The sequence below is a fragment of the Borostomias antarcticus genome, assembly GCF_949987555.1.
Source record: "Borostomias antarcticus genome assembly, contig: scaffold_143, whole genome shotgun sequence".
Classification (NCBI taxonomy): Eukaryota; Metazoa; Chordata; class Actinopteri; order Stomiiformes; family Stomiidae; genus Borostomias; species Borostomias antarcticus.
In genome coordinates, this window is record NW_028176034.1 from 59,714 (window position 1) to 87,293 (window position 27,580).

Here is a 27,580-nt window from a genome sequence, read left to right on the forward strand (position 1 = left end):
ACATCATAGTCTTTCATCATAATGTCTCAGGTTTGTAGTTTTCAGACAGAAACACTTCTCCAGATGCAAATGTTTCCAGAGCTTGCTCTTCGACATCAGTCCCTCCCATATTGTAAACATAAAACATTTTCCCGGTATCTCATTTGATCCCAAGCACACGGTCCATAAGCAGATACACACATTGTGGCATAGGCATGGCACGGATCAGCTCAGACCTTGTTTTGCTGAGGAAACCTTGCACGACTGGCCAAAATGGCTACTCAGGATATTGTTGATTTGGATGTAATTGGTTAATTGAGTTTTAAGTGGTCAGTTGATACCTGTGCTATTCCTTGTGCTGCCCTATAAAGAGATATGTCTGTCTGTTGCTGTAACACTGTCAATATGGTTGGCATGGCTGAATTTAGGAGAACTGAGTGTGACAGCCTGAAGAGCCAAACATGATGAGTAAACAACGCTCTAACTCAATACAAAGTAAAACTGAATTAAATGTTTGTCAATGTTTAAAAACAATGCTGTATTTATGTAAATGACTGTGTTCTGATTGAGAATGAACTGTTAGTTACCGACCATACAGTAATAATGAACGTACAATGTTTGACCTCTGCCTAGCAACATGTGACATGTGTTTTTCTGAAGCAGAGATTGGTTGGTTTGGTTAAGAGTCAGTTTATTATCTGAGTGCTCTGCTCTCTTTCATCTAGTTGAGAAGTTGAACGCTGGAGGAACATGTCCTTGTCAACTGTGTTTTCCATTTGCATGGCTGTGGTTCTGTCCACGCAAAAAGCAGGTAGGCTACATTATCATAAACTACACACCGTGAGTCTGTATAATACAGTCTGTATAAAGTCTATGGTATTACCAGGTATAATTAGCTTTCCATCAATGAACTTATGACAGTGATCTTATTGTTGAATATTGTTTCATATAACATTTGTATTAAATGTTTCTGAATTGTTCTTTGACATGATTATCATGAATTATGAGAAAATAAAGTGTGTAATGAATTCAGATGAAAACTGTAATTATGCATTATTTGTCCTTCAATATTTCAGATGGATATGAGGAGTACGTGGTAGGACACTGCTTTTACTCTACAGAGCAACCGCATGAGTTCATACTCTCTTATATTTATAATAAGATTGAGTATATCAGGTTCAACAGCACTAAGGGCAGGTTTGAGGGATACACTGAGTTTGGTCTGCATAATGCTAAGATCTGGAATGATGATGCTGCTTACATGGCTCTTGTGCAAGCAGCGCTGGAGCGTTTCTGCAAGTACAACACTGAGGGCCACCTCTCTCACGTACTGGAGAAGACAGGTGAGCTGCCCTCCTCACCACAACAACATCACATCTCTCACTCACCAGATGATACGACACCTCTTTCATCTGTTCACTACAAAACCTGTAATGAAGCTTCTGTCTGGTGGATATAAAGCAACATAGACCTGATGATGATTAAATGATGATGTTTTCATCTTGTGGGATGGGAGGATGATATTGTTTTTCACCATTCAGAACTGGTGGACTGCATTACTGGTCACCTCTGGGACTGAGAGAGATCTAGAAACAAACATGATGAATCTACACAGTTATATTAAAGATCAATAATAGAGTAGACATATTAAAGATCAATAATAGAGTAGAGATATTAAAGATCAATAATAGAGTAGACATATTAAAGATCAATAATAGAGTAGACATATTAAAGACCAATAATAGAGTAGACATATTAAAGATCAATAATAGAGTAGACATATTAAAGACCAATAATAGAGTAGACATATTAAAGACCAATAATAGAGTATATATAATAAAGACCAATAATACAGTATATATAATAAAGACCAATAATACAGTATATATAATAAAGATCAATAATAGAGTAGAAATATTAAAGACCAATAATAGAGTAGACATATTAAAGATCAATAATAGAGTAGAAATATTAAAGACCAATAATAGAGTAGACATATTAAAGACCAATAATAGAGTAGAAATATTAAAGACCAATAATACAGTATACATAATAAAGATCAATAATACAGTATATATAATAAAGACCAATAATAGAGTTAATTAATAGCGAACAGAACCCTGATCAATATGATATGAATGATAGTGTTATATGAACTAATGTGTTGCTGTTTTTCCTCCACTATCAGTGGAGCCCTCTGTCAAACTTCTCTCAGTGACCCCCTCTAGTGGCAGACACCCTGCCATGCTGGTGTGCAGCGCCTATGACTTCTACCCCAAAAAGATCAGAGTGACCTGGAAGAGGGATGGACAGGAAGTGACCTCAGACGTGATCTCCACTGAGGAGTCGGTCAACGGTGACTGGTACTACCAGTTCCACTCCCAACTGGAGTACACGCCCAGATCCGGGGAGAAGATCTCCTGCATGGTGGAGCACGCCAGCCTGGACAGACCCCTCGTGAAGCACTGGGGTGAGTTCACTGCTCAGCTGTTGTTAGGGTGTTGTCATGGTGTACTAGGGTGAGTTCACTGTTCAGCTGTTGTTAGGGTGTTGTCATGGTGTACTAGGGTGAGTTCACTGCTCAGCTGTTGTTAGGGTGTTGTCATGGTGTACTAGGGTGAGTTCACTGCTCAGCTGTTGTTAGAGTGTTGTCATGGTGTACTAGGGTGAGTTCACTGTTCAGCTGTTGTTAGGGTGTTGTCATGGTGTACTAGGGTGAGTTCACTGTCCAGCTGTTGTTAGGGTGTTGTCATGGTGTACTAGGGTGAGTTCACTGCTCAGCTGTTGTTAGGGTGTTGTCATGGTGTACTGGGGTGAGTTCACTGCTCAGCTGTTGTTAGGGTGTTGTCATGGTGTACTAGGGTGAGTTCACTGCTCAGCTGTTGTTAGGGTGTTGTCAAGGTGTACTAGGGTGAGTTCAGCTGTTGTTAGGGTGTTGTCATGGTGTACTGGGGTGAGTTCAGGTGAGCAGGGTACGAGTGCTGTGTTGTGGCTGGGTACCTGAATGACCCTGACTGTGACTGTGTGTGCTAGCGTATGATAGATGGTGGTCTGTCAGAAGCTACATACAGGACAGCTACAGTGTCATCACATGCTAACAGAAGGGTCATTTCTCCTTGACAGACCCGTCCCTGCCTGAGTCTGAGAGGAATAAGATCGCCATCGGGGCGTCTGGGCTGGTGCTGGGACTGGTCTTTGCACTGGCTGGACTCATCTACTACCAGAAGAAGAAATCCAATGGTGAGTCATCAGCTGTGTGTAGAGAACATGTACAGTCTTCATAGTCATCTGTGTGTAGAGAACATGTACAGTCTTCATAGTCATCCAGTCTTCACAGTCATCTGTGTGTTATGTACGCAGCACACTGTAAAATAATCATGATGTAAGAAAGATTCACTTATACATTGAGAGATGTATTTTTCAAGAATACTGCTCCTGTGTTCAGTGGATGGTGGCAGCAATGTTGATTTATTTGTTGAAATATCACATAGTGATTGTGTCACCTCTGTCTCTTCACCCTCTCTGTGTTTATTTCACAGGGCGGATGCTGGTGCCTGCTAGCTAAGGTGAGACTCCTCTTGTCACAGAAAAGTTTCACCAACTACTACAACTGACTGTGCCTGATGGTCATTGTAACGGTTTTCTTTTATCTTCTCAGGTTTGCAGGTCTGTTTCTGAATCCACTGCTGAACTAGACCTGATATTAGAGCTTCCTTCTAACCAGAAATCTCAGTTTAACTGAAATAACGCTAAAATGCTTGAGCGTAATACAATATATTTGCTCCATATTAACCAATACTGTCTTAAGAAGGCCATACACATGTTGTCTCCCTGAAATCCCTGCGGTGTTATGGGATTACAGTACCGGTCATCTTCTAAGGATGCCGTCACGCTTTACGCTCCCAGGGTATTTACCCCTCACAGAGAGTTGCGTAATCGTGTGCGCTACGACCGGTAAATCGAACAGACGCGCCCGACTGCTAACGGTCTTCTTCCCAGAGCTCTCCCTATTACAGTTTACTGGGACGCCTCCTCTGTGACCTTAAGAGAGAGAGGCACCCGCTCGTATACCACTCTGGTTCACGACCGCTCTGTTCCTTATTGACAGCTGTTACGTGTCGGGTTAGGATGATTAGCAATATTATTTACTGCAAGGGAGTATTATCACACTGAGTCTAGAATCAACCTTTAAAGAGCTTGAGATGTTATGCCTGGACAGCTTAATTATTTACATTACAGGAATAATAATGATGAATGAAAACTCAGTCCCTTTAGAGGAAATTTTAATGAATTAAATGATTAAAATGGTTATACAAATTTAATGATTAACTGATCATACAAGTCTTACTTGTTACACATTGCCAGCCACCAAGAGCGCACAATTGAGCACAGCAATAAAACTTTGATGAAAATAATAAACCACATCAGTACTAACCTTATGATCAAAATACAAAACATATTAATTTTATGTATACCTATACATTCTAAATGGTAATTATGTGTCCTGTCCTATATATATAATAAGAATTTATCCTGCCAATGAACCTATGATTAAATGACACACAATTAGTAATATAAACTTCACCTTAAAACTCTATTCAATCAACAATATGCAAACATGGAAAACCCGTTATACCGTGATCGAGAGTAAAAGAATGGGATGTTTAGTGGAGCAAAGAACACCTGGCCATGGTACTCGCTTCACCACAGAACACAATTCTCACCCAGGCGCGGCCCCTCCGGAACGGAAGGGGATGTTGGTCGTGTCGCAACGGCTGCTGCAAAGTCTGGTTTTCTCTGCAAAGAGGAGACGGAGACAGCCCGTCGGAACGCCGTGGATGTAGAACTGGGAGATTCTTTTAGCCGGAACGTCTGCTTCGGGAGGGTCGGGCGAGGCTCGCGGGCAGTGTAGACATCTCATCTGACTAACAGTCAAATCTTCCTTATATACCCCATGCTCGCCTTCGAGAACCTTCGAATCAACCGGTGAATCTTCAGTCTCACACCATATATGGAAACCACCATTTTGTCCCATCTCAGCATGCCGTCAATGGAAAGTCCCCAAGCCACCTCTTGTACACGTGATCGTATCATGCCTTTTGTAACAGTACTTAGACTTCACAGGGACTCTCACATGAGAAACATCCCTCTGAAAGTCACTCATTGTACCTTAAGACAGTCAGTTAGTAGGATGTTCAGTTCATAGGCCTAAAGTGTCAAGGCCACAAGTGTCTCTCAGAACGCACCCTCAGCCTCTGTGTGTTCTGTGTAGCGTAGCACCAAGCAGGCAATTGCTCCACATCCCACTTCCTCTCAATCTTTCACCACCGAGCTTCTAAACAAAAACTCAAAAGTGGTTACGACATGGTGCGCCGCCCAGGCACATGTAAAACATACTGTAATCTCCTTCTAAAGTTAAAATCTTTCAATGCTTTCACAATCTTTCTTTCTAACAAATCATTTCTTATGACTAAACTTAAACACATTTCTATTACATCTTAAAAATATAGTTTATGTATTTGTAACATGTGTATATTTGCTCTTTCATTGTTCTGAGTCTGCGTGTGTGTGCGTCTGAGTGTCTGCTTGTGTGTGAGAGTGGAGTCTGCGTGTGTGTGCGTCTGAGTGTCTGCTTGTGTGTGTGTCTATGTTTTTCTCCTACCTTCCATGTTGCTTTGTCCTTATTCTTAACTGTAAGCGTGTTAGCACAGCATATCAAGCACTTTTCAACAGATCAGATTAGCATCCAGCACGGATGAGCACACTCGACAGATCAGGTTCGCATCCATCAAGGTGTTACACGTAAGAATCTGTCAACCTCCGTATGGCGGTTATGCACTCTTCTGTCCCAGCAGGCCCAGGGGCCGCAGCCGGGAGGTCGATCATACTCTGCTCTGTACTTCCCTCTCCTGTGAGGCCTACGCTAACAGGCCTAGTGATCTCAACAGGGAGGTCGATCATACTTGGCCCTGTGAATCCCTCTCCTGTGAGGCCTACGAAAGGATCTCTGGAATAACCCCTACTGACCGGGTCCTGGCCCCTATCAGAGTAACTCAGAAGACTGCCAGGGTTCTGGCCCATATTAGAGTAACTCAGAAGAGCGGCCTCAATGCTGTGGGGATCAATGGGGGTGTACTGGGGGTCAAGTGATCCAAAGGTCCAGTTTGGCTGCTCTGGCTCTTGTTTAATCTCAGCTTGCCCTGGTTCTGGCTGGGCCTCAGTCTTAATTACCTTACTCAATCTCCTTGCTTGTGCCTCTCTGTTCCTTTCCTCCAAAACGACTGACCTCTCTTGCTTAGTCATTTTCCTCCAATCTGATGTAGGGATCCTGACATGAAACTTCTTCTTATCCGCTTTAACTAACCTTTTCTTTCCTTCGTCTGGTACCCCTGTCTCCCTACTGGGGGTACTGACCATAGGTTGAATACTAACGGTTGAATCCCAAGCAGGCGAACCTGTGGTTTTGGCTGCCAGGTCGACACCCCCACCACGCCTGATTGGGTCATCCGTTACCAGATCTGTCCCCTCAAGGGGGGGATCTAATGAGGATAATATCGCACTCATCCTCAAAACACTGCACTCTGGCAAGTGAGTAGAAATGCGATATTTCCCCCGGTTTGGACCATATTCGTAGGCCCAACCCAACACTGACACGGGACGAAAGATCCCGTCTCCACTGTTATTTGGCCCGCTTTGCCATCCCCCTGCCCCTAGTAGGGACTGTCTGACAATGCGGGCCGTGAGCGCTAGCTCTCTCATTGCACCTTCTCGGTAGAATTTCATCATCCATGGCGAGCCTGGGTGAATCAGGACACCATGAATGAGCCAGTCATCTGGCTCGTCTCTCCCACCGTTACACGTGGGAAAACACTGGTTACAGTACAGCCATTCCTGCGGTCCGTAAACCCAGAGATAGCTTCCGCTAACTCCCAGATGTACCGAACACCGACCGCACCGGACGTTCCCCTGTACACGTAACACCATATTGACAAACAAACATAACACAACATAAAACAAAACAAACGCAACACAACATAAAACAAACAGTTAGGCTTCCTCTTATAAACTAGGCCTGGTAGGGCGTGAACCCCACTTCCCTATTGCGGAGGACTTGCTCCTCGCTGTAAGCTAGCTCTTCTGGCCCTAGCAGTGTGAGGAGAAGAAACAGGCATTGTAACAGAACCCGTATGACTATCAGGCCTTCTAGTTGACTTTCCTGGAAAGAATGCAGCATATGTCATGAACCATGCAACTAAAGGCTCTGTCCTTAGTAATTTGAGCAATATTAAAACACCTAATACGGCCCACACTATCGCCCAAAGAATCAAGGAAACAACCCCCCGCACCCAAGGAGCTGGGTGATGTTTAATCCTACATATTAATTCTATCTGAGAAATCAACATGCCTGAAACCATGGTACCCATACAGATGGCTGCCAATATCTCTGATAATGGATAGAAAGCCCCTATCATTGTACACGTAGCCCAAAGAAGTATTAAGCCTCTTTTCAATGCTCCTCTCCAGGTCCTCATCTCTGATAATTTATATCGCCCCAACATATATACTATAAACCAGGTTAAAACAAAACGTTGTCTATTGTTCAACACATTGTTCTTAACTTCTTCTATCATTGCTGCTATTATACAAGTAAGCCGTGCTGGTTCAAAAGGTCTCCAGGTTCCTACCAAAGAATATAATATCCAAATTGTCTCTATTAGCCAAAAATGAATCAAACTACTACTACTCACATCAAGTGGAATGTCTTTTTGGATATCTTGTTCGAATATTGACGTTTGGTTCGCCATCGTTAATGGTTGAGATCTTATCACTAAATTTTACAGTACTATCTCCGATGTTGATGTGAAATTGAATGACATTTACTTCCGATTCTGACTAGTTATTACGCCCTTTGGCTTCGGCACCTCCTTCTGAATCATCACCTCCTCCGGCTCCTCCTCCTTAAGAATCATCATTTCTAATGACTCTACCCCCTCACCTGAGGTTTTCGTTGGGCCTCGCCCATCACACCGCCCAAAGGCAGCCTTTATGCCCCCCTTATAGAGGACAAAGGTCATCAGGCATCCGCCCAATACCCCAACTCCAGCTAGGAGATACGGCCACATCGCCGCGAAGAAACCATGTAACAAACTAAAGGCAACCTTGCCTACTGCTGCTACGCCTTCACCTATCTCCTCCAGCACCGCTCCTCCAACGGTTTTCACTTCCCCCCAGAACCACGACCCCGCCAACTCAATCCAGGTGCACTCGTGGTCACCTCCGAGAGAGCAATGCAACCAGTGTTCCGATGGGCTTTGGCAAGTTCCATTGTTGTACAGGCGGTTCGGGCCAACCCACTCAAAACCAATCATCTCTTTTCCTTGACAGAGGTTTTGACGGAAGGCCTGACCCTCAGCATATCCATGCGCCGCGTCAGCAACATACGGTATTACTGTAGCGTACGTCACCTTTGTCCTTGACAACATTCTACCCATGAAACCCGCATAACAACCCGCTTTGTTCCTAAAACGTTCCCATGTACCGTCTCTGGACTTAACCCATCTCGCCCCTTGATAATAAGTTTGGAAATCACCTTCATACCGTTTTGCGCAGAATGTGTCCCAATCTTTCAAATTTGAACAGTCAACTCTTGCTAACTGAATATCGCAGGTTGTGTTCGCGCTGTCACAGACCAGCATCCAAGGGCGGGGTTCCACAGCCGCCTCTTTGTATGCATTATAAGAATATCTTTTACGATATTTAGAGAATACTGTTGCAACATATTGGTATTTTATCCAGTAATTATATTCCGGTTTTAGACAAGGCCTCACCCAATCCTGCATCTCCTGCTCTTGCCATCCAAACCAAGTGGTGTCCATGTCACGTTTATGATGTTCAGCCCAGCCCTGTAAGCTACCTTTAATTGTCTGATTCCTCAACATACCATCACAATCATATCGCCATGTACCCCAGTCATTCACCCACACCTGCCATAGTTCACACCTTGGAGAATTTCCAGTATCTACCCAGTCTGTGTTATTGAGTGCATGATGCAACCGTTGTACTACACATTCGTCTATTTTCTGAAACTGATCCTTAGGGGCATTCCGCAAATCATCTGGGTTTGGTAATTTCTGAATATACATTTCCTGGTTACGCGGGCCCAGGAAGTCAAACTCCCCTCTGGGGTATCCCCATCCAATCAGGTGGGATACTGGCGTATACCATACCCATGGTAAAGTCTCATTTATTCTAGCGTCATATGTTACTGGTATAGAGGAGGGCCCTCCCCATGTTGTTGGTTTATACATAGAGTACACTATTTCCAGTATTTTACTACCATACATTTCGTGTGCACTCCAAATGCTACCAGAAGCTAAAACCAAATATTTCTGACCCTCACACCGATTACTTGTTGACCAATAACAAGGCTCCATTTTATCCATAACCTCTGCCAAGCACTGCTTGTTCTGTTGCAGACGTTTTCGTTGCTGGCCCTGCCATTGCTCTGCTTTCGACTTAATAGCATATTGCACAGTGTTATCCCATACTTGGTTATACCTCTCTCTTGCCGGTCCCTGCTGATCCTTTAAAACCTCCGATATGGGATTCTTATTTAATATAGGATGCTGCCATATACTAGTTATTGGTGTGCTTCTCCGCTTCCTACGCAAAGGTCGAGGCCCAAATAACCTTTTCCTCTGCTTTTGCAGCTTACTATGGGCCTTTCTCCCACACGTGAGATCTAAATATCCCCACCGATCTTTATTTTCGGGGAGAATATCATAACATGTCACATTTACCTTTCTTGAGGACTGAGGAAATGTCAGGGTGGGTTGTCCATACTTCCAATAGGACCAGTCCAGCGTAGGTTCTTGCACACAAAAGTGGTTACAGTAATAACTGGGGAGGGCTGCGGCGACACCTGTTTCTGGGTCTATAGGACGTATCCAATTACACTGGCCAGGCCGTAGCACCTCCACAGTCTTCTCAAGCCAATGTATTACGATAGTCCTATTCCTGACCTCCAGGCCTTGCACCAGGCCCTTAGCCTGCATCAACGTGCAAATCACTGACCACGTTGCTCCCTGGGGTGTACATTTATGCGAGCTCACTATGGTCATTAATCCAGTCATGACTATTCGCATACTCTGCCCCTCGGCCCCACGCTCTCTGTACCATCGTCTTATCATAGTTCTCCATCCCTTGACACAGGCCCTGTCCCCTGGACCCGACATGTTTATTACTGTATGTCTCAACTGAGTTTCCCAACACCTCTGCTGGTAATACACGGTTTCGCCATGTTCTAATGCAATCCTTTTCACAATTGGGTTTTGAGCTCCACCTGAGCTTCCCTGACCCAATACGTGGCAGAGTACGGCGGCCAATATCATCGATATTCCTGCCACCCCCACCACGATTTTAGCAGCTACTCCATATCCAGGACCCCGGCCTGGGTCCTCCCTCAGCCTTCCGGCCCGCGCTCTCAACCTCCGTTGTCGCGGCCTTAGGACCCCTCCGTCCATGACTCTACGTAGTACTGGTGATTTTTCAAGTCAAGCACCTGTACAAAGTCTCCTAACCGAGGTTCTGGTTCTTTGTCAGCCAAACCTACCCACATGGGTGCTGACCCTTCCCAACCAGCCTGGCCTCTGGCCCACTCTCTTGCTTGCTTCAAACCTTCCCCTGCGTACCCCTCCACAGCCCTTCTACTTTTGAGAATACTGTGGGTAAAGAGCAGGCTCATCTGTTTGATCTGCAAGTCCACTTGAGTGTGGTCCAGCTCGTACCGAGGCCTCACCTCTGACAATGCCCCCAGAGTCAACAGGCTTTCCACTGGCCTATTCAACTCACTGAACCCTCTCCACTGGAATCTCCAAGCCCTCCACACCCGAAGGTGAAAGGGCAGGCGAGGTTCCTGGAGTACGTTCCAACTAGACAGTAAACCAAGGTAACTCCTCGTGCCATGCACCGAGAAAGGTAGCTCGTCCACTGTCTCACTTCCTCTCTCAAGGAGCACCAGGTCCGTGACCAGGGGTTCAGGGAATTCACAGATCTGAAATTCCCTACCTCGTACGTGAATCCCTCTGTGGTACCACAGACTTCCTGAATGGTCAAGGTGCCCTTTCTGACAATTTCCAGTCAGGCAATGCTCATCTATTTCAGCGGTCCGTGGTGACTCATACCATGGACTCAAATAGATAACCCATCGCACCAATGGCACATCTCCCAGTCTGTACTCTGTTAAGACTCGTCTCTGCCATCCATGCAGATCCATTTGTAGTGCAGGCCTTCCCATCTGGCCCCACCCCTTCACTTCCGTGATCACTCTGAGGGGGAGGTCTTCATACTCCTCGAGCATCACCTCGCCCCTCCCTGAGCTCCCCAAACGTATCTCCCTCAGCCAAGCAGACATCCATGAGCAATTGGTAAAGCATAAACGATTATGCACCCAAATCTCAATGAACTCTCCTTTCTGAGGACTGATATAGTTTGGCCCTGTTCGGCAGGTTATCCAACCTCCAAACAATGTTGTTTTGGACAGAACTAGCCTAGTCCTGTCCCAAGGCGCCGGCCGTCTGTGTGACAACCAAGCCTCATGTGCCCAGGGGTAATATGGGGCTGCCTGCCCCATATAGCCCCATGGCCATTTTGACTCCTTTTCCCAGACTAAAACCTCCGCTAACTCCACCTCACCTTCTACTGGATCACATGTATCCAGCACTGGAGTTCGAGGTCCGTCTCTAAAAGGAATTCGTTGAGTTGTAAGCCTATAATGCCCCCATTCGCACTCCTCTAATGCTCCTTCCTCATTGTTAGGGCCATCCCGCGGGGTTCTTTCTCCTGCCGTCTTTTTCCTCCTTTTCCTCTGACGGTTAACCCCCGCAGGTTGACTCATAACTAAGGAGAGACTAAGTTGAGGGCTTACTCTGAAGCGAGGGAACAGGTTTACCGGTCTGTTTCTTTTTCAGCAGCTTACTGCACACCGCTGCTAAACCTTTTGACTTTCGGCTAGACTTCTTTTTAACCTGCTTCTTTGCTCCTCCTACTACCTCTTTCTCAAGGGCTACCTCTTTCTCAAGGGCTACCTCTTTCTCAAGGGCTGGGGGTGTGTCTCTACCCTCCTTCCCTTCTGACGGGCCTCTCGACCCTGCTGTGCTTTCAGGCAGACTTGTACCACTCATTGGTGACCCTACAGGCAACCAATCCACCCCCGAACTGCCAGGCAGAACCCCGGCTTCGGAGATCAAGTACTGTCCCTCTCCACTCGCTCCCACAGCCATCCCAGGCTGTGAAGGAGAATGTAGGATCGTCAAGGGTCCTGGAACTGCCCTACTATCCCACATATATGGATTTGCTGCTGATCGTACTGGGATGATATTCACCCCCAATGAATACATGCCCTCTAGTGGCACCACCACTGCTTTGAAAACTACTTCCACCTGGGCTGACAGTAATGGATACTTTGGGCTTGCGGCCCTTTCGACTAATGACCCTATCACCTGCGGTCTATCATCCCTGAGTCTGTCCTCAGGAGTGATACATACCCTCACCCTCTTTTCCTTGGTCTCCGCTCCCCTTAGGTTCCAGCCATCCAGCTGGGTCCCCATAAAGGTCAGTTTTGAGTCCCTCGACCCACATTCCCTTGGCAGGGGATGATTAAGGTCGATCCAAGGTTCAGGGCGGTCATGGAGCAGTTCTCTTAACAGTGTTCCCCAATTTGTGAGCCCCCATGGTCCAGTCCATTTATCAGCGAACCCCGCTGGTAGGCCTTTTCCATCCTGGTCTCGGAGGAACCTATCCCAGGCCACATTAGCAGGCTCCCAACCTGCGGGGTCCCTCCCAAAAGAGGGATTGCCTACTGACCTTTGAACCATATCACCCGGTACCTCTACCCTATAGCCCACATCTGTGGGCTGGCCGGACCCCTCTCTCCAGACCCTCAAGAGTTGCCCCTTGGTCTGAGATAACCAGCCTTTCGATCCTTCTGTATTGTATTCCCAATACTCATCTGGCCATCCTTCTGACAACACCCTCTCCCATGCCGCATAGTCCACCCCCGCGCTCCTGCGCAGGATTATACCATCGGTTACAGAGGGCCCTGCCATCAGGCTCAGCATGTCACCGTTTCCGGTATATGGAAGCGACCAGTCTCCTGCTGGTTTCCACCCTGCTCCACCATCATGGTGGGACATCAATCCCCTGAGACCTAGCCCGTCCACTTCATTGAATCTCATCAATGGGTCCCAGGCTTTTCTCACCTGCCAACCACTCCCTTGGCTGGCACAGACTAAAGACCGTGGGCCTCCTGATGTCACCCCCAGGGCAAATTGGCACACTCCACAACTCTGGAGTTTCTCGCCATCCCATAGGCATTGACACTCATTGGCCAACCAGTCAAAATCCTTTAATCCTGACTCAGTACTATGCTGTGCATAGAACTCGAGTCTCGCCAGTTCTTTCACCCGACACTGACCACAGACATAATTATGCATAACCATGCATGGTGATGCCACACCCCCATAGGACTTAGGTCCTGTTCGTAAAAAGACCTGTGGCCTACTGTCTCCTGGTCCTAGATATAAAATATCTAACTCAGGCCCATTTAGGCAGACTACACATCCTGCTACTAGTCTGCTCCACACCAGTTTCTCTGGTTCTGTTGTTATCTTACCTTTTTTAGCCTCCTTCAACTTGGCTAACGCTCGTCCTACCCACAAAACTTCCTTGGTTCTCCTAGTAATAACCACCCCCTTTACCGTGGCTGCACGAATCCAGGGTGGTAAGCTATCTGGCCTCATAAGGACCTTGGACAGGCTTTCAGCCATTAAAAAGCTCCTAGTTGATTCTAGATTAAAACTGGTTTTAGCTGTTCTACTCCTTGGATCCCATACTTCTCTAACTCTACTGTGTTACTGTCAACTATTCTCACTACAGTATCTTCTTTCTCATACTTCGCTTTTACTGCTGCGTCTGTTGGGTGTAGCCTAGCTTTAATCCACACTTTCTGACCAACTCTAAGAGGGACTCTCATTCTAAGCCCTCCCCCTTTATCCTGGCCCCTCCCTATGTCCTCAGACCGGAAAGGGCGCTGGTTGAGTTGCTCAGCCGGCGAGGCCCGCTTGGCTCGGTGTCTGTCATTTAGAGCTAGACCTATGTCTAAGGCCTTCGTGCTCCAGTCTCGGGTATTCGCGTTCTTAGCGATCCATCCTTTAACTAAGCCTATTGTCCTTTCTACCACTCCATTCGCCTGTGGAGTGTAGGGAGGTGAATAGACCCTTATGACACCGTGCCTTTGGCACCATGCATCTACCTGTGCGTTCTTGAAGTGAGAACCATTATCTGTTCTCAGTTCTCTGGGCACCCCCAGTGTAGCACAGGTCTGGTCTAGCATGGTTACCACACTGCTACCATTAGCAGCCCGGACTGGTTTGACAATTACAAACCCTGACATAGAGTCCACCAAAACCAACAGGTATCTTTCACCCTTTTTCCCGTTCACCCCCATGGGGCCCGCGACATCCATGCACACGGATCCCCAGGGCACAGTACTTTTTATGGTCTGGCCTCCAACTCTCTGTCCTCGTCTCCCAGCGTTATACTTAGCACACGCATCACACGCCGCCAATACTCGGCGAACTTTTACCTCTGAGACCCAGAGATCTTGCTTTCCCAGCTCCTTTCGTGTGGGAAATAGTCCGACGTGACCCAGTGCTTCATGCACCGCCGTGACTACTTCACCCACACACTCATCTGGGACCACCCTACCCTTGGGTGTTCTGTCCCACTTCTCAGCACCGATCAAAACAATTTGTCTCTCTTGCACATAGCGGTCTACTTCCGCATTGCCCCGCCAATGTTCCCCCTTGGTGGTGTGCGCCCTCTGGTGCACCACCTCCAATGTCATATTTAATATCAGCTCGGCAATCTTGAGCCACAGGTCTCGATGGGCCACAGGTTTCCCCTTTGCCCCCTCGAACCCGTTCTCTTGCCATATCTCTAAGTCCTCTTTCAAGGCCTGGGCGCAGTAGTAGCTGTCAGTAATTACTCGAGCTCTTTTGATCTTATTTTTCTCAAGCTCGAGCAATCCCTCTAACACTGCGTTCACCTCTCCAGTTTGAGCTGTACCGGACACACGGCCTCTCTGGCGGCTTCTCTCTACTCCATCCTCCTTGAGGATGAAGCCCCAGATAGCCTTAGAGTCGCTCCCTTTTCTGGAGCCATCCGTGTACAGTTCCCACTGCCAGGCTTCTTTTGTCACATCCGGTTTTGGCTTAGTTCTCTTAGCCGGGCCCTCCGGGCCTATATCCAGATCAGGGTCAAGGAGAATATCCCTCCACCTACCCCATCGGATATTCGTTGCCTTGGTGCTTTCGATCGTTTCCTTCATCAAGAAACGATGCACCACACTTTGTGTTGTCACTTTGATTTTCTGACCTTGAGCCAGCTCTTTTAGGGGGCCCCAGTACTTTGCTAACGTTGCTAGTTCTTTCTCCTCCAGTGGATACTTATGCTCCACCGAGGATAGAGTGTAGCTCCATAGCGTTACCAGACCCCCACCGTGGTTTTTCACACGCACCACTGCGCTGTCGTCCTCGACATAGATTGTGACATCTAGGCCACATTCCAGTGTCCTAGGCTCGAGAGTCACTGCTCGTAGAATAGCTGTTTTTAGTGCCTCTAGGTTACTCTGGTCTGTGGCTGACCACGCCCAAGCTTTCTTGCCTATGGGCATCTCGCCCTCAGGCTTTCTCAGCCGAGCATACAGTGGACGGGCATACTTTTGGTATCCCTCCACATGGTCACGCACATAGTTACAGAGTCCTAGCACCTTCTGCAGCCCATTCAGTGAGTCTGGTGGCCTAATCCTGGCCACCTTCTCTCGATACCCTTCAGACAGTCCCAACTCCGTCGATACCTGGAACCCCAGGTAATTGACTTGGAACTGCCCAAACTGGCATTTCTTTAGGCTTAACTTCAGTCCTGCTTTTGTGAGTCTACTCACAACCTGTTCTAGCCGGTCCAGGTGTGCCTCCTCCTCGTCATCTGCTATGTACACATCATCTATGTATACCGTAGCACCGAGGCCAGCCAACACTTCCATTACCGCTGCTTGGAACACATTCGGACTGTTTTTGTAGCCTTGTGGAAGCCTCTCCCATACATAACTCCTGCATTTATGAGTAAATGCTGTTTTGCCTTGGGAGGCTTTTGCCAGAGGTAAACTGAAAAACCCATTAGCCAAATCAATGCATGATTTAAACCGCTTGACTTCTAACGTCTTCAGCGTCCCCTGAGGGTTTATTAGACTCGCCCTATTGGAGATCGTGCGTCTGTTCAGAGCTTTAAAGTTGATCACCGGTCGCCATCCACCCCCGCTACTCTCAGGCTTTTTTACGGCCTGTATAGGGCTATTGGTGATGGGATTTTGTTCAACCCTGATTACCCCCAGAGCCAGTAGTTCATGAACTATCTTGTCCATCTCCTCTACTGCTCCTGGGTTCAGTGGATACTGTCGCACCGGCGGATGCACTCCACCCTCTATGGTATGAGTGAACTCCGGCCCCAGCTTCCCACAATCATTCTTGAACCTTGACACACTTGCTCTCGCCAATATACCTCTCAGGCGTTCCTTCCCCTCCGGGGTGAGGTCACTCTCTAGCACCCTGTGCTCAGTGGCCTCCGCAACATCAATTGGTTTATACCATGGTTGTATTAGAGAAGCACTAGTGAGACTACCTAGTCCCAATACCCGTGCACAAAGCACCTTCTCCGCCTCCACCACATCCCTTCGCTGCCTGCGAGGTTTATAGAGATTCGCCAAATCTCTCGTTGTTATTAAATTAGAAGGCCCCAGTAGCCACACAATGCCACTCCAGACCCCATAGGTCATTGAGCGCACCATGCCATCGGCCAGCCGCACCTTTAAATACCCCCTTACCGGGAGTATCCGTCGGGTCATCGATACCTCGGCCCCAGTGTCTACTAAGTAGGGTTCTCCCTCCACCTTAGTGAAGATCTCATCCCCTACCCAATAGGCATTCTCCAAGGTGACCCGACGTAGTGCTGCCATTACTTCTCTTGCTCTCGAGCCTGAGCTCGAGCATCGAAGAGTGCCTTCTTCTCTTCCGGTGTCATTTTAGCGAACTCCTCAGGAGGTACGTAATTACGCCCTCCCCCTTGCTTCCGCTGGGCTGCGGTTCTGGGCGGAGCTTGAGCTCCCTGTTGGCCCTCCCCCCCTACTGGGGGTCAAGTGATCCAAAGGTCCAGTTTGGCTGCTCTGGCTCTTGTTTAATCTCAGCTTGCCCTGGTTCTGGCTGGGCCTCAGTCTTAATTACCTTACTCAATCTCCTTGCTTGTGCCTCTCTGTTCCTTTCCTCCAAAACGACTGACCTCTCTTGCTTAGTCATTTTCCTCCAATCTGATGTAGGGATCCTGACATGAAACTTCTTCTTATCCGCTTTAACTAACCTTTTCTTTCCTTCGTCTGGTACCCCTGTCTCCCTACTGGGGGTACTGACCATAGGTTGAATACTAACGGTTGAATCCCAAGCAGGCGAACCTGTGGTTTTGGCTGCCAGGTCGACAATGTGTTATGAGTTTGTCTCTCTATATGCAACAAAAATATTCCCTTTAATACACAAATAATGCATTGTCCTGTGTGTTCTGAATCAATAATGCACTGTCCTAGGTGTTATTAATCAATAATGCACTGTCCTGGGTGTTATTAATCAATAATGCACTGTCCTGTGTGTTATGAATCAATAATGCACTGTCCTGTGTGTTATTAATCAATAATGCACTTTCCTGGGTGTTATTAATCAATAATGCACTGTCCTGTGTGTTATTAATCAATAATGCACTGTCCTGTGTGTTATTAATCAATAATGCACTGTCCTGGGTGTTATTAATCAACTGTACCAGGGTTATAAGATCCACATATCAATAATAGTCATGTATGAGAGTTGGAGTCATTTCCCTCTGGTTTCTAGTCTAAACTGGGTGTCTGTGGAGAAACAGCATTAGCAGGACAAGTGACTGGAGGACATCCTGAGTCTGACACCAAACATCACTGACAACTTCAGACACTCTTTGTGGCAGGTTAGAGGTCTGTACAAAGGCCTGTTTACTTGGTTCCTACAGGTCTTAACCTGTCTCTGCTAGAGGATAACCAGGCCAAGGTTTATCACACTGTATCCATCCTTTGCCAACAAATATGCATTATTGTAATGTTACAGTATATTCACCTTAAATCAATAATCTACATGAGAATCCACTGTACTTGGGAGCTTCAGGACTGCTTCAACTTCAGGACAGGTCTTCAAACCTAACATATACTCCAGTATGAGAGTCCTTGTTGCACTAATGTATTGCTTTTTTTCACCATATATTAACTAATGATTAACATACAGTCAAGTGTTGGTAAATGTATGATAATGATAATCTAATGTTGGCATTCAGAGGGGAGTTAACTACTGTTCAGGAGAATAACTCAGTTGTATTCTTTGTTTTCATTTGTTTGTGAGATACAGCAGTGTTATCAGCTAAAGCTTGCCTTGTGTCTAATGTTAGAGCCAGTCAACTATTACAGTACGCTGAGCTCTGTTTAGATGAACTATTACACTTCAGTTGGTGTCTGATTAAATTGACTAGGCTATTACAGTACGGCTGGTGTCTGTTTATATTAACTAGGCTATTACAGTACGGTTGGTGTCTGTTTAAATTAACTAGGCTATTACAGTACGGTTGTAGTCTGTTTAAATGAACTATGCTATTACAGTACGGTTGGTGTCTGTTTAAATTAACTAGGCTATTACAGTACGGTTGGTGTCTGTTTAAATGAACTAGGCTATTACAGTACGGTTGGTGTCTGTTTAAATGAACAGTACGGTTGGTGTCTGTTTAAATGAACAGTACGGTTGGTGTCTGTTTAAATGAACTAGGCTATTACAGTACGGTTGGTGTCTGTTTAAACGTGGTGGTGGTTTCAGGTTCTGTTATTGGACTATAACATTAGCTTAATGATTGATACAAAATCTCTTTCTCTTATACTTCTTTTACCTCTTGCTTAGCGTGTGCACAATCTACTGTAGGAGCTAACAGAAGAACATCTTACCTGTTTGATGTAGAATGTGACTAATAAAGAACATGTCACTACTCGTTGTGTCTTGTCACTACAAGAGGACTTTGTGATAACATTGTGCCACTTTTGACCTCAATATTACTATTAGTAGTGTGATGCCCGCAAAAGTTTGGACCACATGTCAGGACCAAAATGTATTTACTACCTGATATAAGAAACATATTCATAGAAATTTCTGCACTGTAAGTCAAGTCACAATTATGTTTGGTTTCTGTGATTTATTGCGCAAGACAAGCCAATTAAGCTAATTAGCAAAGCTAATTTCTTACAGTGTATATGTTACGTTCCACTTTAGTTAGGCCTACAGTCCAATATGTTTGTCCGTTTCGTGCTTTTGTTCTCTCTTTCTTGCTCTCCTTGAGTTCTAGGCTCCTGTTCCCCATTGGTCGTCTGTCCTGTCCGTCATCGTTAGCTGTGCTGGCAATCATCCCTGTTCCACGTGCCGCCAGCTAATCGTCTCGTCCTGTCAGCCAATCATCTCATCGTGTCACTTTACTGTTGTCCAATCAGGGTGTTCTGCTGTTTATTTAAACCTTTGTCTCCCCTGTATGTTTAGGTAGTGGCATTTGATTTTTGTTAGGTAGGCTGTCTGTTCTGTTTTGTACTCCTAGATTCATGTTATTTACCTCACGTTCTGTTCTGTCTTTGTAGCCCCTTTTTGTTATGGGTTTATGTCTGTCCTGTTGCTCCGGTCCCCCCATAGTTAGTTCCAGGGGAGGGTTAGGGCGGTAGGCTAGAGGTAGGCTAGCGGCCCATGGGTGCTTGCTGATGACTGAACCAAGATGGCGCCAGTATGTTTGGCATGCCGTCGGCCGCGTCTACTCAGTTTTGTGTTTGTCATTGCTCTGTTTTTAAATGTTTGCTGTCGGGATGTTTCGGCTCTATTTGCCTACGATCGTCAAACTTTACAAAGCATCCGAGTTTCTGATTCGATGCAAATGTTTTTTAGAGCTGACATGCGAGATCAGAATGCCCCCCCCCTGTTAGCAGATATTCCTGCTTACCTGCGCCGGTCACCTGGTTCCTCTCCCCGGATCAAACGCCGGAGGAGACGGGGAAAGCGGAGTGGTGTTCTGGTGAAAGTCAAGGCTCTCCTGTCGTCGTCTTGTCTGGATAATCCGCGACTCATGCGTGGGGGATATTGTTATTCCTCTACTGTCAGGCGATCGCTGCAGATCAAGAGGCCATGGGTGCGGATTGACGTGCACAGCCCGAATGCCCTCGGACTTACGGTGCGGCCTGGCCCGCTGATGACAGCGCCCACTCCCCCGCTGGGCCGGCTGCCTCTGGCTGGTGTAGCCGAACAACAGGACCGCTGTCCGGGCAGAAGAGAGCCCGTGCTGATGGGGTTGTCCCCAATAACCTGCGCCCAGTAAGATTGGCTGCGACCAGTCTGACTCCCAACTTGATCTTGTCCATGGCTTTGATTAATGCCAGGTCATTGGCGAATAAGACGTTCCAACTAAATGACGTTTTCACTTCCCGTGGGCTTGATTTTATGTTCCTGACCGAGACTTGGTTACAGGTTGGTGAGTCTATACCATTCTCCGAACTCCTCCCTCCCGACTGTACGTATCTCAGCACCCCTCGGGCCACTGGGAAAGGTGGTGGGCTTGCGTGTGTTTTCAAGTCCAGCTTTCATTGTCGGCAGATTCCATCTGTCATTTACTCGAGCTTTGAGCTGCAACTCTTTGAACTAAACGCATCTCCCCCTCTGCTGTGTGCGATTGTATATCGGCCACCTAAATACAACAAGGATTTTATCCAGGAGTTTGAGAGTTTTCTGTCTGGAACCATGGTGGATTATGATCACGTTATGATTTCGGGTGATATGAACATCCATGTCTGCTGTGAATCCAGTCCTCTTGCCAAAGACTTCCTGGCTCTGACTGATTCCTTCAGCCTCACTCAGTGGGCAGGCCCGCATTAAGGCACCCATGGGCCCCGGGGCTAGGCATTTTCCTAGCCCCCCCCCTCCCCCCCCAAATAATAATTTGCTTATTATTTGAGCCAAGTTTCATATTTATGTCAATTTACAATTCTACTCTTAAGCCAGGCGCACACACTCCGGTCCAGCAACTCAACATCCACACTCTAGCGCTCACTCTAGCGATCACTCTGAACTAATGACGCAGGCACGCTCCCTTAACCCCCCTCCCTCACCAACACATCAAGCATCAAGAACAAAAACGTATTCATCACATACAACCTGGCTGCACGCATCATTCTGTCCACTCACAAGTAGAGCAAGCATAAGATAGCCTACTGATCAATAGAAACGCGCAGGTAGGCTAATAATGCCTTAGGTTTAAATTTGATTTGCATTCAATGCATTCTTACCTTTAAAAAGGCTTCTTCCTGGCTTTACGCCTGGCAAAGTTCTTAATTAGAGCAGTAAAGTGCTCTAAGAATGTCATTTTCCAAAGACATCAATGTCAAGTGGTTGAGTCTTTCTTGTCCCATTGTAGAGCCCAGTCTGTTTTTGAGGTCTGAGTTTTGAAAAGGAGTGCTCTCGAGAGGCATTGGATACAGGCAGAGTTAAGTAAATCCTTAAGGCTATATCCATGTTTGGAAATACTGAAGACAGGTCCATCTTTCTTATTAATCTGAATGGTATTTCTTATGAAGCATTGCAGCAGCTGAATTTAGCTAAAGCTTTCGCTACATTTTCAAAAACGAGTAAAGCTATGCTAGCTATAGAGCATAGCCCTGTTGCACAGCCAGGCAGGTAGCTAGCTACTTTGCATCGGTGTAATAGCTTTGATTACGGCCCTGTTACAATGGAGTAGAACGTTAATCAACCTTATTAATTAAACTTGTCATTCTCGTTTACAAGCTAAAAATATCTGGTGTGCAAAAGGCCTAGCCTGCTTGTGGCTGATGTTGCCCGTCTCCTCAGCTCTAACTGACGGCGACTCATCGGCCAATGTTGACGCAGGGTCTCGTCCTCAGGCCCAGCACTTGCAGCTACTTTGAAATACCCCGTTAACTTTGGGATTTTTGTCAGTAAATGTGTTTCCATTTCTAATTTATCTCTTTGTTTTTTTACGTTTAGTCGACCCACTTTCACTTTTCTTTGAGTTTCCATTGACATCTTTGGCTATATAAGGTTGTCTCTCAAGTCGAAGTCGCTCACAAAACTTCACTCAAGCAGCCAGTCAAATCACCAGCTAATCAAATCACGGTATGTAAATACTCCAGTCACAGAGCCAATCAAATCACGGTATGTAAATACTCCAGTCACAGAGCCAATCAAATCACGGTATGTAAATACTCCAGTCACAGAACCAATCAAATCACGGTATGTAAATACTCCAGTCACAGAGCCAATCAAATCACGGTATGTAAATACTCCAGTCACAGAGCCAATCAAATCACGGTATGTAAATACTCCAGTCACAGAGCCAATCAAATCACGGTATGTAAATACTCCAGTCACAGAGCCAATCAAATCGGCAATCGAATCGCGCTTATATTAGCGGAGCTTTGGACTTGAGCCACTTCGAGTCCGCTCCAAGGAACGCAGGACGTCCCTAGCGGGCTGTGGGGCCCTTTACGCCGTCGGGCCCCGGGGCTCAAGCCCCGGTAAGCCCGTGCATTAAATCGGGCTTGTCAGTGGGTCTCGGGACCGACGCATAATAAAGGCCACACGCTGGACCTAGTGTTATCGCATGGCCTTACTGTCTGTGTAAATGAAATTTGTGATAACGCCTGTGTTTCTGATCACATGCCTGTTCTATTCACTGCTGTTGTCCCATGCGCTGTTGCCCCCTCACGTGCTCCTGTGCGCCGTTTTCGAGTGATAAACTCGGACATCTCAGCGCTTTGCTCGGCAGCTGTCGATGGCTCTACCCTCTCTGTGGATGGCCTTGGGGCGCTCAGTGTGGACGAGCTCGTGGGGCTGTTTAGTTCCACTTGCACCTCTATACTGGACTATGTCGCCCCCTTGAGGAGTAGAAGTCCCAAGACACGCTCTGAACCGTGGATTACTGACTCTATCCGTGCGCTCAGACGCTCTTGTAGGCGTGCTGAGAGAAAGTGGAAAAAGGACAAGCTACATGTCTCGTTCGGGATTCTGCAGGACTGTGTAATGGAGTTTCAGAGAGCTGTGAAGGCAGCAGAAACCGGGTACATTTCCAACCTTGTCTCCAATAACATTGGGAGACCCAAGGTTCTCTGACACTCTGGACTCTCTCGTCAACCCTCGGGATACTGCCCCGGTTGTACCGTCATCTGCTCTCTGTAATGATTTTCTTAATTACTTTGTTGAGAAAATCGTGTCTCTTCGGTCCGCGCCCCCCATTGCTGCCCCTGATCCCTCTGCCTCATCCTCGTGCCCAGCTAGTCTCAATGAGTTTAAACTCATATCCCTGACATCACTGTCTGACGTTGTCCACGAGCTGCGGCCTACAAACTGCCCCTCCGACAGTGTTCCCTCTCGCCTTTTTAAAGATGCGTTTGATTCAGTGGGCTCTTTTATTCTTACTCTGGTCCATGCATGTTTTAGTTTTGGAGTCTTTCCAGCCTCCTTTAAACATGCTATAGTGCAGCCACTAATCAAAAAGCCTAGTCTTAACCCAAATGTTCTCGCTAATTTTAGGCCCATCTCTAAACTGCCTTTTTTGTCCAAAGTACTGGAAAAGATTGTTTCCATTCAGTTGCACTCTTTTTTAGCGATGAATGATGTGTATGAGAAGTTCCAGTCTGGTTTTAGAATTGCTCATAGCACTGAAACGGCTCTCTTAAGGATTTTGTATGATATTATTCTTACTGTCGACTCTGGGTGTGCTGCTATCCTGGTTACACTAGATCTGACCGCGGCCTTTGACACTGTGGACCACAAGACCCTTCTTACCCGCCTTGAACAGTGTGCTGGCATTAAAGGTGCTGCTCTCATGTTCCTACAGTCTTACCTGACTGATAGGAGCTTCTCTGTCCAGCTGGGTGAGTTCTCCTCTAGTGTGGCCCCCCTCACCTGCGGTGTCCCCCAAGGATCCATCTTAGGCCCTTTATTATTTTCTTTATATATGCTGCCCCTGGGTTCCATTCTAACACAATGTGTCTTTCCACTGTTATGCTGACGATGTCCAACTGTACCTCCCCCTGAAATTGAACTGTAAGGATTCCTTTAAGCCTGTAACATCTGCGCTAAATGACATCAAGACCTGGATGGACTTAAACTTCCTTAGTCTGAATGATGGGAAGACCGAGGTTATTTTGTTTGGTCATAAAGACAGCCATGTTAGCAACCTAGGGCCCCTCGCTGCCAAGAATCGCTCTTTTATTAAAAGTCTTGGTGTCACTTTTGATACTGGTTTTAATTTTGAGCGACAAATTGGCTCTGTGGTTAAAGGCTCTTTTTTCCAGCTGAGGCTCTTATCCAAAGTGAAACCGTACCTCTCTCCTAAGGACCTGGAGACAGTCATCCATGCTTTTATTTCTTCAAGATTGGACTACTGTAATGCCTTGTATGTGGGCCTTGACCAGCGGTCACTGAGGCGCCTGCAATTGGTCCAGAATGCTGCTGCACGCCTCCTGACTGGAACCAAGAAGCGGGACCACATCACACCGGTGCTGGCCTCCCTCCACTGGCTTCCTGTTCGCTTCAGGATTGATTTTAAAATCTTAATGTTTATTTTTAAGGCTCTACATGGTTTGGCCCCCCACTATCTGGCTGAACTGATTCAAGTTCGGGCGACATCTAGAACCCTGAGGTCCTCCTCCGAGACTCTTTTAATAGTCCCTAGATCGAGACTTAAGACCAAGGGTGACCGAGCTTTTGCGGTGGCTGGCCCAAAGCTCTGGAACAGCCTCCCTCCTCACATTAGACACGCACAGAACCTAGGGCTCTTTAAGTCTCAGCTTAAGACTCACTTGTTTGCACTGGCTTTTGAGGCCTGATAGCCTACATCCCCTGTCCTGTTCTGTGTCCTGTCCTTTTATTGTTCTGTGATTATGTGCACTTTATTCTGTTTTTTGTTTTAGTTTATTTTATATATTGTACAGCACTTTGGTGCAACTTCGGTTGATTTTAAACGTGCTTTATAAATAAAGTTGACCTTGACCTCCTCTCCTGTCCTCTCCTCTCCTGTCCTCTCTCCTCCTCTCCTCTCCTCTAGGCCTGTCCCACGGTCATCATGAACCTGTTCCAGGAGAAAGCCCCCCTGGTGATGGGTCTGTTCCTGGGCACGGCTGCCCTGCTGGTGGGCCCACTTCCATACTATACACTACGCACTTCCATACTATACACTACGCACTATACTAGTGTAGTAGCACAATAGAACACACACACGCACACACGCGCACACACAAACACACAGTAGCTCAGGAGGTAGAGCAGCCGTCTGCTGAGTGGAAGGTTCCCGGTTCGATGGCAGCTCCCAGCAGCATGTCGGAGTGTCCTTGAGCGTGCCCACTTCTCCTAGCTTCCTTGAGCCTGCCCACTGCTCCTAGCTTCCTTGAGCCCGCCCACGGCTCCTAGCTTCCTTGAGCCCGCCCACGGCTCCTAGCTTCCTTGAGCCCGCCCTCTGCTCCTAGCTTCCTTGAGCCCGCCCACGGCTCCTAGCTTCCTTGAGCCTGCCCACGGCTCCTAGCTTCCTTGAGCCTGCCCACTGCTCCTAGCTTCCTTGAGCCCGCCCACTGCTCCTAGCTCCTAGCTCCTTGAGCCTGCCCACTGCTCCTAGCTTCCTTGAGCCCGCCCACGGCTCCTAGCTTCCTTGAGCCTGCCCATGGCTCCTAGCTTCCTTGGGTCAATCACAGAGGACCCATTCCACCGGTGACACTGCTGTACTTTACTGCCCCCTGGTGGCAACCGAACACCCAGCACCGTACTGCACACTATAAACCACTCCACACTGTCTGTTAGAGCCACGGTACAACACACAGCTCTGAGAACTACTGACCTGTTCACTATGAACTACTGACCTGTTCACTATGAACTACTGACCTGTTCACTATGAACTACTGACCTGTTCACTATGAACTACTGACCTGTTCACTATGAACTACTGACCTGTTCACTATGGAGCAGATGGAGGAGAGAGGGAGAGAGAGAGATAGAGAGATGGAGGGAGGGAGAGAGAGGGAGAGAGAGAGATAGATGGAGGGAGGGAGAGAGAGGGAGAGAGAGAAATAGATAGAGGGAGGGAGAGAAAGGGAGAGAGAGATAGAGGGAGGGAAAGAGAGAGACAGAGGGAGGGAGAGAGAGAGGGAGAGAGAGAGAGGGAGGAAGAGAGGGGGAAAGAGAGAGAGAGGGAGGGAGAGAGAGAGAGAGATAGAGGGAGAGAGAGAAAGAGAGGGAAAGTCAGTTTGGAAGGCACCAGGTGGTTAAATAATGGTAAATGGTGTAAAGAACCAGTGAGGAGCAGAGCAGATGGAAATGCTAAATGGACGGCACTTATAGAGCACGTTTACCCAAAGCGCTTTACAGCGAAGGCCTCTCATTCACCCACTCACACACACATCAATGGCGGCAGCTGCAAGATGCAAGGTGCCAGCCTGCTCACTGGGAGCAATTTGGGGTTCAAAAGGGCACTTCGACATGTGGTCAGGAGGAGCCGGGATTCGAACCGCCGACCCTACGATCACCCGCTCTACCTCCTGAGCTACAGACGCCCGGACGAGAGACATCAACTCCAAACCTCAAGATTGTTAACATCTCTTTGTTCCCCCTTCTCCTCTCCTCTGCTGTGTGCTGACCCCTACCTACCTGTGTGTGCTGACCTGTGACCCCTACCTACCTGTTTGTGCTGACCCCTACCTACCTGTGTGTGATGACCCCTACCTACCTGTGTGTGATGACCTGTGACCCCTACCTACCTGTGTGTGATGACCCCTACCTACCTGTGTGTGATGACCCCTACCTACCTGTGTGTGCTGACCTGTGACCCCTACCTACCTGTTTGTGCTGACCCCTACCTACCTGTGTGTGATGACCCCTACCTACCTGTGTGTGATGACCTGTGACCCCTACCTACCTGTGTGTGATGACCCCTACCTACCTGTGTGTGATGACCTGTGACCCCTACCTACCTGTGTGTGATGACCCGTGACCCCTACCTACCTGTGTGTGATGACCTGTGACCCCTACCTACCTGTGTGTGATGACCCGTGACCCCTACCTACCTGTGTGTGATGACCCGTGACCCCTACCTACCTGTGTGTGATGACCCCTACCTACCTGTGTGTGATGACCCCTACCTACCTGTGTGTGATGACCCCTACCTACCTGTGTGTGATGACCTGTGACCCCTACCTACCTGTGTGTGCTGACCCCTACCTACCTGTGTGTGATGACCTGTGACCCCTACCTACCTGTGTGTGATGACCTGTGACCCCTACCTACCTGTGTGTCGCTTACATCTCATCTCCTCATCTAATGACTTTCTTACCTCGCTCCCTTTCTGTCTCCCTCCTTGCCTCTTTCCCCCTCCATCTCTCTCTCTCTCCATCTCTCTCTCT

General features: G+C 47.3%; 1 protein-coding gene across 1 annotated transcript; it reads left to right on the forward strand.

Annotated features, from left to right (window-relative positions):
• Positions 1-1,240: 1,240 nt before the first annotated feature.
• LOC311328913 (HLA class II histocompatibility antigen, DQ beta 2 chain-like) lies at positions 1,241-25,297 on the forward strand (the record flags this gene model as incomplete). The annotated part of the gene is made up of 5 exons (XM_084462811.1): positions 1,241-1,322; positions 2,168-2,449; positions 3,103-3,219; positions 3,519-3,545; positions 25,240-25,297. The coding sequence occupies 4 exons, from the start codon at positions 1,241-1,243 to the stop codon at positions 3,542-3,544; spliced, it is 507 nt and encodes a 168-aa protein (XP_084318937.1). The 3' UTR covers position 3,545; positions 25,240-25,297.
• Positions 25,298-27,580: the final 2,283 nt, after the last annotated feature.